The 13,505-nt window shown below is 39.7% G+C and overlaps 1 protein-coding gene across 2 annotated transcripts in view; it reads left to right on the forward strand.

The window, feature by feature from the left end:
* ANO4 (anoctamin 4) overlaps positions 1-13,505 on the forward strand; it is a 354,484-nt gene that overhangs the window by 18,773 nt on the left and 322,206 nt on the right. For both annotated transcript variants that reach the window (XM_074326212.1, XM_074326210.1), the window contains exon 3: positions 2,172-2,423. In XM_074326212.1, coding sequence (XP_074182313.1) covers positions 2,172-2,423 — 252 coding nt within the window. The remainder of the gene's footprint in view (positions 1-2,171; positions 2,424-13,505) is intronic.

Below are 13,505 nucleotides of genomic sequence, written 5' to 3' on the forward strand. Positions count from 1 at the left end.
TCCCTGAAAATAAAACCTAGCCGGGCCATCAGGTCTACTGCGTCTTTTGTAGCAAAAATTAAGATAAGACCCGGTCTTATTTTACTATAATATAAAACCAGGTCTTATATAATATAATACTAGGTCTTATATTAATTTTTGCTCCAAAGGACGCGTTAGAGCTAATGGTCCGGCTAGGTCTTATTTTCGGGGAAACACAGTAGATATTTCTACTAAAGCTCCACTCTTCATGTCTAAAAACACACCCAACCTTCCTCATGCCTTGTAAAGCCAGTCCTGATCACCACAATTAGGATGAGGACATCCACCATTCTGGTTGCTATAAGTCTCTTCTGACATCATGCCAGTGAGAGACAAAGCTACCTGGCAGCCCCAAACTCCTTTCTTCCCATGTCAGGGTTGCATATCTCTCCGAACCTCTTTTCCTTTCTTGCTGCCCATACTTAAATTTGGTCCCTTAATAACTCTCGCCTGAACTCTACTTCATAGCCTCTTGCATCTAGGAAGAATTCACTTAACAGTGGGTATCTATCTGTTGGGAGTCAGCTCGGAGTCTCGCTTTGTGCGAGGTGGAAGAGGAGTGAGGGAAGGAGTCAAACAGAGAAACACTGGGAGGGAGATTCAAAGAGGACTGAGACATCCTCTGACCTTGAGGGAGTCTCAGTTCATGAGGGAGACACACATGGAGAGAATGAACACTTAGCTGTAAAGTATGGGCGGGGGCCGTCTGACTCATATCTGTGTTCTGGTGGTTTCTAGCATGGTGTAGGAGGGCTGCCCCAGATGCCATCGTTCAGTCTTGTCCCTTGTACCTCTTTTGGGTCTTCTTGGTTCCTAACACCTACTCCTCAGTTTGGACTTTCTCCCCTCACACCTCCAGTCCCCACATATCAGCATCTTTTACTGGGCTTCCCTTCACTATGGTTAAGACCTTCTAGAGGAAGAAGGGACAGATTCTGGCTACTTTTGCAGCTATTAATTTGATTATTTCAGTCTCCACTTCACAAACTTTTGGGTATATTGTTTTCCCTGCCAGATAAAATCCAATTTTCTTGCCTTGGCATTTAAGACCCTCAACTGTCTTGTATCAGCCTACCTTTCTGTTCTTATTTATTTGTTTTCCTGACTACACTTATATTCTTTCTGTTCCTAACTTCTGTATCTCGGTTGCACATGCAGATGCCTGCTCAGGTCAGGCATGTAAGACACATGAGTGAGTAGGCTGGGAGTGTATTAGGGATGGTGGGGTCTGTCTCAGACTGGGGAAGAAACAATGTGAATTCCCTTACTCCACCTTAAGAGGGCAGCTGCCGTGGTTGCTCCAGCTGTTAGTCACCATGTAGGAATGCAGTCCAGTGTCGCATGATTTTTGGAGAACATTAAGGGATTTTTCAAGAGAAGCTAGAAGGCTGATTTTTCTGTACATTTTTATTGTTGTGAATTTTGATTGATTTTTATTTCAAATTAAGAAAAGCATGGACTGAAAACACATCTGTAGAACAACTGCAGTCCTCTGGCCCCAAGGTTGCAACCCTTGCCCATAAGGTCAAGTTCATGCTACTTTTTTCATGATCTTGTCCTTCCACCTAAAAGGGCTTTCTCCCCAGAGGGAAATTTCTGTCCTACTTTAAACTGTTTCTTTCATCTTGCTTTGTACCCAGGTTAGTTGTAGTTTAGGGGGAAACAAATATAGATTTTAGAGTCAGTCAGTTCTGGGCTGAGATTCTGTTTCTGGCCCTTACTGACTGCTTGACCTGGGGGCAAGTTGAGATCCAGTTTCCTCATCTATAAAACTAAAATAGTGATAGTCCCCTTGTACAATTGCTGTGAGGATTGGAATCACTTACGCAAAGTGTCTAGCACATAGTAGGCCTCCAGGTATTTTTTCATTATGAACGTAAGTCTTACCTCCTATACAAAGACTTTACTAGACTCTGAGCTCCTTAAGGACCAAGACTGGGCACATAGTATGTGATTAATAAATGTATGTTGAGTAAGTGAACAAGATCCATCAAGTGTGGTGATTCCTGCCTCTTTATTCGTAAAGTAACATGCATCCTTATCTCAAGTGGTGTTCGACTTGACTCACAGGTAAGACTTTGGGAAATATAAAAATCACTGTAGTTAAGGCTTTGATAGCTGCTACTGACCTCATGTGTTTGTCTCACCAGGTTATGACGTTGCTGGGCCTGTTGCAATTGGGCTCACCCACTGGAAAAATCCGTATGTGCAAGGCAGACCTCCCCTCCCGTCAGATCTGCCGCTCTTCATCTCCAAAGATGCAGGCATCTCCGGGTACTACCCGTCCCTCACTCGCAAGACGGAGCTGGCCACACCTTTGTCTTGCCCAGCCTCACTGTCCATCACTCCAGTGCCTTCTTACAGCAGCAGCAGCCAGGAAACCTTGAGTCAAGACACGACAGGTAACGTTGTTGGCTTCCTGTTAGAGATTCCGGACTCAGTATAGTGAAGGTTCACGTATTTGCCTGCTGACCAGGTTGCATCTGTATTTCTGCTTGTGTGATGTTATGGACGGCAACAATTTCCTCAAATTGACAGCTTGGCTTTGCCAGAAGGAAGGTTGGATGTCTTTAGAAATATCTGACCCAAGTCTGTATTTGATCTAGTTCTATTTAGTAAAATGATCATCTGGAAATGAACCCCTGAATCAGAATTCCAAGTTTTGTCATATGACTTTTTGTTGGTTTGTTTAATTTATTTAATCCTCTGTTTAGTGACAAGGCATCTGTCTTGAACTAAACTCTTGTATTCGAAAAAGTCATCAGAAAGTCATTTTGAACGCCTGAGTGGCTGCCAATTCATGTTACTCCTCCAATTCCATCTATGTCAGGGGTCTGCAGACTACTGCCCGTGGGCCAGATCTGACCTGATTAGTTCCACTCAAGAACTAAGAATAGTTTTTACTTTGTAAACGTGATTGGTGTCTTAGTGTATTCAGGTTGCGCTAACAAAAGCCTACAGACTGGATCGTTTATATGTGTAAACAACAGAAATTTATTTCTCACAGTTCTGGAGGCTGGCAGTTCGAGACCGGGGTGCCAGCATGGGTAGATGAGGGCCCTCTTCTGGGTCTCAGACTTCTCATTGTATCCTCACGTGACAGTAGGGGTGAGGGATCTCTGTGGGGTCTATTAGAAGCACACTAATCCCATTCACGAGGGCTCCACCTTCATGACCTAAGCACCTCCCAGGTGCCCACCTCCTAATACCATCACATTGGGCATTAGGAATTCAACATATGGATTTTTGGGAATTGGGGATGGACACAAACATTCAGAGCATACAGCTGGAAAAAATTCAGAGAATAATAATATTCTGAGACACGTGAAAGTTACATGAAATTGAAATTTCAGTATTTATGTGTAAAGTTTTATTGGGACACAGTCACACTCAGTCATATATTCATGTGTTATCTACGGTTGCTTTCTGGTAACAATGGCAGAATTGAGTAATTGTGACAGAGACCATATGACCTGCAAAGCCTAAAATATTTACTATCCAGCCCTTTACAGAAAATGTTTGCTGACTGCTGACCTGTGTGATCCTTGGGAGTTGTGACCTAAACAATTAGGGCAAGAAAACTGCTTACAGCATCTTACCTTAAAATTGACTGCACTTTAAATGAGCCACAGAAAGTTTGATCTATGCAAGGATAACCAGTTAATTGTGTTTGTAATAAAAACTCCGACTTGGAGGTTTAAATTTTGTAACATCTGTCCTGCCATGTTTTTCTTCCATAGATACAGCACTTTGTGATAATGGTTTAGTCGGCCAAATCCAGTGCATAATTCCTGTCCTGGAAATCAGTCTTTGAATGTTGACAGTCAGCATTCACAGTACCACTCAACCATTCACAGATGCTGCCACCTAGAGATGAGATGCTTATGTTGCAGACGTTCCAGATTGTCAAAAGCAATCTCTAAAACAGCCAATTGCATAAAATGTTCAGTCACCATTAAACTTGTTAAAAATGTCGACTCCTGGGCTCTATGCCAGGGGACACTGTGTTCATGGCGTAGAGTGAGCTTCAGCAGCCTGTGTGCTGCAGGCTGCCCCTCCTGGGGGCTTGATTCCTGAGGCTCACAGATACGCCGTGGGGGACGCCCTCCAAAGTATCTTTGGTTAAATGGCTAGATGAAAATCGAAGAGATTGAACTGTAGGGTACGGGCGGACACTTGCATGTCATCAGCTAGCTCCGCCATGGCAAAACTACCCATCTTTCTTGTCCGCCCTGAGGGTCATTTTGAGAGGAGAAAAATCATGATCTGGGGTGTGAACATTTTTCCATATGTATGTTTGAAATCTCCAGGGTTTTGATGTTATCACAAAGGGAAAACAACTCGGCTTGCTTTCAAAGTTCAGTAAAATCTGAACTTAAGAAATCAAGTGCTGCCTTTGCCGGAGTAGCTGAAAGGTTGTGACACTTCTTGACAAAGAGGAGTGTGAAATGGCAGCTGCCAGATGCACGATTTTACCACGTTTCCCTTTGAGTTGGCTTTTTTCAGAATACAGAGCACTGTACTCTGATATTTGGAATAGGTTTCTATTTTTAACTTGTAGGTTTTCAAAAACAAAAGCCCGTCATTCTCTTTATTCCTTGGAGCTTTCAATTAGCAATAAAATACTGAATTTTTCCAAGCAACTGGTATTATTATTATTTGTATACTTACAAAGTAAGCCTGAATATTTAATGATGTAGTACACAAGCATTTTATTGGTGTTTTATTATAGAAAAATTTAGATGCTGGTATAGCTTCTGGTATAAGTCTCAATTGTGATTATAAGGTCAATTATTACATTTATTTGACTCTTACAGGAATTTATTGATTTTAATATGTATTTTGTGTGAAAGCATCCAGTTTCCTTTCTTCTTCTTGTATTTCTTTAAAAAAATTTAATTTTATCATTTGTTCATATATATATACACACACATATATATATATACACACACATATGTGTGTATATGTATGTATATGTATGCACACACTTGTATATACATGCATATATATTTATGCATACATGTGTATGTGTATATATATGTATGTGTATGCACACACTTGTATATATATACACGTATATATACATATGCGTATATGTGTATATATATGTATATGTATATATAGATAGATAGAGAGAGAGAGAGAGAGAGAGAGAGAGAGAGAGAGAGAGACAGATAGATAGATAGCTTATGTTGCTAGTTTGAAGAAAACTCTGGGATGGGATAAGCCAGTTGAAGTCTATCAGAATGTCTTACAAATCCAGACTTTGCTAGACATACACCCTTCATATTTCACCCCTCATATTTTCTGAGCTTTCTTTTTTTTTTGCATACAGTATAAGTCTGATGAAGGAGCTGATGTGAAGGAGTTATTTTGTAGGCACGAAATAACTGTACAATTATTTCTCAATTGTGGGAGTTTTTTTATCTTTAAGAATTTAAAAATTATTTTTTTGTGTTTTATAAATCACACTACTCTACAATTTAGGAGCAGTTTAAAAAACACTAAATGACTAGAACTTCTTGAGTTCTCATTTTATTGAGCTGTTTTTACTCTTGCTACCACCCTATTCCATCATCCTTTCTCTTCATTGTGTGACTTACTTGTACAGTAGGTTTTCTTGTATTAAACTTTACTTAATCCCACTTGCCATCTTGTGTGGTGAACAACCTTGTGAAACTCTCCATGGTCCTGGATGTAGTGTTCTTTCCTCATGGCAGAGAATGTTTTAATCAGTAAATAAATCACAGCAGGTTAAGTTGAAAAAACAGTCTCCCCTTTTGGGATCGCTCCATCCATCCATCCATCCATCCATCCATCCATCCATCCATCCAGTACATAACAAAGTTTCCACTCTGTACCATGTGCTGTGACAAATCCTTGGGATAGAAAATTCAGTGAGGCATCACCGCTGTCTCAGGAGCTCAAAGTCTACAGGAGAAGACAGATAGTAAATCAAGTATTTTAATTCAGTGTGATAAGTGCTTAGATAGAAGATTTCATATTAGGTGATTGTACACATGCATGTTTTTGTTAAGTTGTTTAACTGGTATACTATTAAAATACTAATAACATAGCATTAAATATACTATTATAAAAATATAATGTTAAAATATATTGGGTGCAAAAGATGTTATTAAATTATTTCTTCAATTAAAAGAAAATAAATTTGAGAGAACCATAGGAGGAAAGTTTGGAAACTATCCCCATGCCAGATATTTTGTATAGGTTTGATACCTAATTTTTGAAGACCACACTTTACAATTTGCATCACCACACAGCTTACATCTTTCGTCACTCCCCACCCCCAGCTGATCGTCGATTACTTTCTTCCATTGTATTCAGTTCCCAGCTGTATACTCCGATGACTCCAAAACAATACTTCCCCGTCTGATTTTGCTAACAAGCTTTAAAGATGTGTTTACAACTTCCTAGCAGACTTTTCAGCATGGATACAGTCCATACATTTCCAAATTTATGTTCCTTGAATGGAACTTTCTTCTGGTTGCTCTCAAAGTCAATTTCTTACTCAGTTTAATGGTGTCAGTCCATCAGACTCTCGATATAAAAACTGGCTGTCCTTATGCTTAACCCTCTGCTGGCCATCAGCCTCCACAGCCAGCTGGATAACACAGTCCTATGTCTGCCTTAGAAATATCTCTAATTCAGTGCCTCCTCTCCATCTCTACCAATACTATCTTAGCTCAGGTTCTCATCTTCTCTACCGAGATTAGTGCAGCCATCTTGTAACCAGCCTCCCTACGTTTTAATTCTTCCATGTCCACAGGGTTAGCTTTCCCAAATTCATATATGTCTACCTCCCTCCCTTCTTCTGTTTCTCCTTTCTCCTTTCACCTAGATCCCCTTGAACACCTCTGTTGCTTCCCCATTGTCAACCGAATAAACTGTAAACACTTCATACGTGGTACATAAGGGCTTTCTTAACTAGCTTTAACTGACAGTCTAGCATCTCTCACCACTCTCTACAGATGTATCCATGCAGTAGTTACACTTAATTCTTTATTGTTCCCTAAAGATTCATTATTTTTGCACATGTTTTACCATCTGCTTGCGTACCCTTCCTCACAGTCTCCTCCTAGAAAAAGTATTCTTCAAACCTAGCTAAGAGATGACCTCCTTCATGGATTCCGTTTTTTCCCCTCCGCATTTTTAAGTCATTCTTTATGTTTCCTTTGGCAATTCCTATAGACGTCTTGAATTCTGCTCTTATTATATACTGTAATATAATTTTCCTTTCATGTGTCTGGTTAGTTTACTAGATGTAAAGTTCTTGAGTTGAGAATTAGTGTCTTAATCATGTATTTGTTCAGTCATTGTACACCTGAGCATTAGAAAGTATGTTTTCTATTGTCATTAAAACTGCAAATTAGACACAGTTGAAGAGAGAATTAGGCCTGGAAGATATATCTGAAGAAATTACCCCAAATGTACTGTAGAGAGATAGGAGATTGAAAAATAAGGAGGAGGAGGTTGAAATACAGAAGACAGAATGAGAAAGTCCAATATATATACATTTAATAGAAATCCTGTTCTGGATTCTGAGAATAGAAAGAAAAAAGGAGAGGGAGAGAGAGAGGAAAGTAAAGAAAGAAAGGGGCAATGTCTGAGAATTTTCCAGAATTGATGAGAAACACAAATTCTTTGATTTATGAAATAATGACTACCAAGCAGAATAATTAAAAACAAATCCACGTATAAACATACTATGGTGAGTCAGCAAAAAAAAACAAAAACAAAGGAAAAATCCTAGAAATAACCTGATGCAAAAAAAAAACATTACCTGCAAATGACAAACAAGCTAAGAATAGAGCTTCCAACAGTAATGATAGAGACAAGAAGACAGTGTATTGATATCTTCAAAGTGCTGAAGGAAGTAACAGTCAATACAGAATTCCAAATACAGTTAATGATGATTGAGGAGAGAGGTTAGCAGAAGAATATTTTTGGAAAAAAAACAGGGAGAGTGTATCCAATGCCCATCTATGTAAAGAATTTTAAAAAAGCCTATTTTAGAAAAGAAGAAAGGATTAAAATTAAAGAAATGAGAGAAAAAAATATATTTAATTCAAAAATATCTTTCTTGGAGAATGGTTTTCAACCAGGAATGATTTTGTTTCTCAAGGAACATCTGGCAATGTCTGGATATATTTTTGGTTGTCACAACTGGGCAGGAGGTATTACGGGCATCTGGTGGGTAGAGGCTAGAAATGCTGCTAAACATCATGCAATGCACATGACCTGATTCCTAACTCGGTGTCTCACGTTCATCATTAATTCTTAATGCTGCTTCCTCCCTTTCAGTTTCTCTTCCTGTGTGTTATACCTTTCCCTTGCAATGGATTCCTGCTTTTATGACATTCCCAGGTCTCTGCTCTCTCCTCTGGGGCTGTCTTTGATAAAGTATGTCTTTAGCACCCTTAATTTTCCCCCTTCTCCATGTTTTTTCAGATCCTTTAACTCTCCCTAAATTGAATTTCATGCTGCACCAATGCGTTCACTTACATCGGTTTTCTCTTCTTCTTCACTTATACCGGTGTCTCAGCCTTGGCACTCTGGATATTCTGAGCTCATGATGGGGTTGTCTGTGCATTGTAGATGTGTGGCAGCACCTCTTGCCTCTACCCAACCTGATGCCAGTTGTGACACCCAAAATATCTCCAGACATTGTCGAATGTCCTGGGGTAGGAGTAGGGTACAAAAATTGCCCCCAGTTGAGAACCACTAATTTATGTCAGTTAAGTCTGGTTCTGCCTCTGGAGCTCTGTTGAGTGGGAGTAATCTGGTGGTCATCATTGAGAATGGGGTCAAGCGTTCTAATGAGTTTTGCCCTATATTGAACAAGGACCTTTTGCAAACTGTGCCCTAAGCAAAATGCTGGAGTGAATTTCTTTCCAAAGAGAGAGATTATTTTCCCCCTGAGAATACAGGTGACACTTTTGATACTTACCCACCAGCCACCAGTATACAGTCCTCTGAAATTATATTATAAACCAGAGCTTCTCCATTTGTATTCAAGACCAGCGGTAATCGCCTCGTGTCTGCAGACCCAGGAGTAAGGGAGAACTCATCCCTTTTGCCTGTGCCCTCCTTCCGCGTCTCCTGCATCTCACCTCTTTCCCTCTAGGGGTCTCTTGGTTGAGCTGAGTTTTAGAAAGAGATCCTTAATGAATTCCAAACATTCCTTATGGATTTTAAATAGGTTCCTCATTTGTGCAAGGGAACAGAAATGTGAAATGATTACCTCTATTCCAGATCAGTGATCATTTCCCAAGTCTAGCTTTTACTTGTGTACCTGTAGTCTGAGCACAGCACCGTGTCTTGTAGGATGGAAGATGTTGACGTACCTTTCCCAGGGACTTCGTTGGGCTTCCCGGTGCTCCTATATGGGTGAGCTCTGGAAACTTGAGATATGACGAACTGTGGTGATGCTGTGAATTTGCCTGAGGTGTAGAGTGCCCTAGAAGAGGTACTCATTTAATAGCACAATTTTCTTTCAACAAATTGTGATCAGATACACTCAGCATTGATGCTGAAGGAAACAGGGAGGTTTTGTATTTCTGAGCTAGGGGGCCACAAAAAGTGAGCCTGCAATTTGAGCTACTGATGTGACCAAAAGATGAAAGTAATCTGACCCAGCTGGAAGGTGGCATGCTCCCTTTTAGAGATGCCCAGAGCTGCTCACTGACCTGCCCCTGCTTGCATGCCATCTGCCCAGCAAGTCTAAAGCTGAAATTTCTGCTTGAGTGTTAGCCCAGATAAATTCACAGTACACAATAATGGGAGAACAGCTATCCTCTCTATGAAAAACAGGAAAAATGTAAATTAGACAGTTTCTAACCATTATATATTTTTTTTATTAAATTTATTGGGGTGACAATTGTTAGTAAAATTACATAGATTTCAGGTGTACAATTCTGTATTACATCATCTATAAATCCCATTGTGTGTTCATCACCCAGAGTCAGTTCTCCTTCCATCACCATTATATTTAAAATGGGTTTCTTATAGACAACATAAAGTTGGGGCTTGTGTTTTTATCCTCTCCGACAATCTGTCTTTTCATGATGTAGTTAGACCCCTCACATTTAAAGTGATTATTGCTATAATTGGATAGCTATCTACCTTGTTTGTAACTTCTTTCTGTTCATTGAATTTTTTTGCTGTTTCTTTTTTTCTCCCTCTTTTTCTGACTTTGGTTTTAATTGAACAGTTTATATGATTTTTTAAAAAAAAAGAATGGGTACCTACCCATGTCTCTCTCTGCCTTTAAAATTTTTCCTTTTGTCAAAATAGCCCTGAAGGGGTGTTTCAATTTTAATCTTGGACTAAATTTCCTGGTAAGGTTTAAATGGTGGTTAATATACTCAGGTTAGGAAGTTATAACAGGTAAACCACATGTCCTGGCTTTTGGGAAGGTGATTTGTGGTTTTCTAGAATACAGGCTGGGTAGAGGACGTCACAGTAGAAGGGCTGGCTTTTGAATAGAGGCTGTTCAGGTAAAGGACTGGTGTCCCAAACAGTGGGAGGGTGTGTGAAGGCTGATTCCAGGGCAGCTGGGGATAAATGTGTCCTTCACACAAGGTCAAGCACTGAATGCCTTATCCATAGAGATATTATTGCATGGGGTGCTTTGGTTCTCTGGGGCTCCTATTCCAGTATTACATTGATTTTTGGTGTTCCATGAGTTAACTGACATTTGTGCAGGCCCAGAATCTTAACCACCATGTATGTGTCACTTCTCTGAAAACACCTGACGTTCGCTGAGGACCACCTGTACTTTAGAACTAAGAGGAAATACTCCTTTGATGAGCAAATTGGCTAAGATAAATAAATCGCTGAGCTTTCTTCAACTTTCCTAATTTCCCCTTGTTCTCCTAAATTTTACTATATTGTTCTTTTTAGAATTCAAGTCTATGTCCCATCATTTAATTCTGATTCTAGCACAATCCTGTTCATTTCCTCCTCATGTGTAGTGGTTATTTAGTTTTAGAAGATTGAAAACAGTGAATCAGGGATTGATTAATGGCACACGAGGACAAAGTCAATTAAATGATGCAGCTTACTTGAGGATTTCTGATATAAGACACTGAAAAACTTGATTTAAAGCTGTATTAAAAATGATTTGCAAAGAATGATATATTTTAGAATTAAAAAAACCATTAAGATGGTCCAATAAACTCATCCATTCATCCAGTAATCTCAACTCTTGCTACACAAAGTGTCGTCCTCAATAGATAAGAGGGCATGAACTGGGATTAAGCAATATAGTCCAAAAGGGTCATTTTGGAGATAGCTTCAGTAGGACTTGGTGATTAGTGGATGTGGTATGTGAGTGAGTGGATATCCCAAGTACCTACAAGTTAAAATATGATACTGAACCTTCATAGTTTAGACCAGTGATCTTTTTAAAAAAATTTTTATTAAATTTTGGGGTGACATTAATCAGTAAAGTTATACAGGTTTCAAGTATACAATTCTATAACACCTACATATTGCATTGTGTGTTCACCACCCAGAATCAGTTCTCCTTCTGTCACCATATATTTGATCCCCTTTACCCTCTTTTGCCACCCCTCCCCCTTACCCTCTGATAACCACCATACTGTTGTCTGTGTCCTGAGTTTTTGTTTGTTTTTTGTCTTGTTTGTTTGTTGCTTTCAGTTTTATATCCCACATATGAGTGAAATCATATGGTTCTCAACTTTTTCTGACTTATTTCACTTAGCATAATCTCAAGATCTATCCATGTTGTTGCAAATGGCAGTATTTCATCTTTTCTTGTGGCCATGTAATATTCCATTGTGTATATGTACCACATCTTCTTTATCCAATCACCTATGGACACTTTGGTTGTTTCCATGTCTTGGCCACTGTGAATAATGCTGCAATGAACACAGGAGTACATATATCTCTATGGATAAGTGTTTTCAGATTTTTTTGGTAGATACCTAGAAAGGGGATTACTGCATTGTATGGTAATTCTATTCTTAATTTTTTTGAGGAAACTCCATACAGTTTTCCATAGCGGTTGTACCAGTTTATATTCCCACCAACGGTGTGTGAGGGTTCCTTTTTCTCCACAGCCTCTCCAACACTTGTTATGACTTGTCTTGTTGATGATAGCCATTCTAGTGGGTGTGAGGTGGTATCTCATTGTGATTTTAATTTGCATTGCCCTAATAGCTAGTGAAGTTGAGCATTTTTTCATATATCTGTTGGCCATTTGTTTATCTTCTTGGGAGAAGTGTCTGTTCAGGTCATCTGCCCATTTTTTAATTGGCTTGTTTCTGTTTTTGTTGTTGAGTTCAATGAGTTCTTTATATATGTATATATAGACCAGTGGTTCTCAAACTTTCATGTGAGTACAAATCACCTGGTGATCTTGTTAAACTGCAGCTCCTCATTTAGTAATGGGTGGTGAGGGGTAGGTGAGATTCTGCCTTTGTTACAACTTTCTAAATGATGGTCATGGAGCTTGGTATTTAGCACAAGACACAGACAACAAAAAATGAACCCCCCCCAAAAAGAAAAAAGTATCCAAGAATGTATGGCTACAAACAAGCAGATGCTGCGAAGGAAAGTGGTCTTTTTAAAGATCTTTGGCCATACTGTTTTTATCAAAAATATACCTCAGAGTTCCCAAAACACACTCCATAAAAATATTTGCTGTACCACTAGTTGTAAGCGGGAGGTTTGCTTATACCTTGTTATGGGAAAATTACTGACCTGTGAGGTATAAGGGTTCTAACATTTTCATATACATTTATTTATATACTAAAAACCAAACAAAAAATCCAAGCCACCATGGTAATGACTTGAGAGGCAGCTTAGTTTTCTTAGTTTTGGTTCCTTGAGAAAGAGATTCTGAGCCAGAGATGTACATGTAAGAAGTGTGTATTGAGGCACGCCCATGGGATCAATGTGTGTGTGTGTGTGTGTGTGTGTGTGTGTGTGGTGGGGAGCAGAAGGATGATGAAGGCAGGATTGGGCAGAGGGAGGATTTGGACAGTGATGATGCTCAGATGCCTCAGCCTGTCACATACGGAGATCTGGAACTGGAACAGCCCTTCAAAGGTGTCCCACAATGGGGCTTTTGTACCCTCCCATCATTGCCTGGATGCAGCCTTGTGCAGGGGAGGGGTATGACCTGGGGGAATTCTCGTTGAGGGCAAAACTCAGAGAGAGACTCAGCTGAGAGCCATGAGCACCAACTCTCAGGAGCAGGGGAGTTAGATGGCATCCTGCAGCATCTACTACATCAGATGACTGAGGTGAAGCCAGTAAGAGGATATAAATAGGAAGGGCAATTGGAGAGCGCAGTGGAGTTCTCAAGCCACGAGTACGGTAAGTCTGCTGACCTTTGTCAAACAACTTGTTTGTTAAATAGTGCTGAGGTGAAGTAGGTTTAATATTTTGCATGTGTGTTTTATCCGAGTTCATCCAGTGGGTTTGTGGACACCAGC

The sequence above is a fragment of the Rhinolophus sinicus genome, linkage group LG02 (genome assembly GCF_036562045.2).
Source record: "Rhinolophus sinicus isolate RSC01 linkage group LG02, ASM3656204v1, whole genome shotgun sequence".
Taxonomy (NCBI): domain Eukaryota; kingdom Metazoa; phylum Chordata; class Mammalia; order Chiroptera; family Rhinolophidae; genus Rhinolophus; species Rhinolophus sinicus.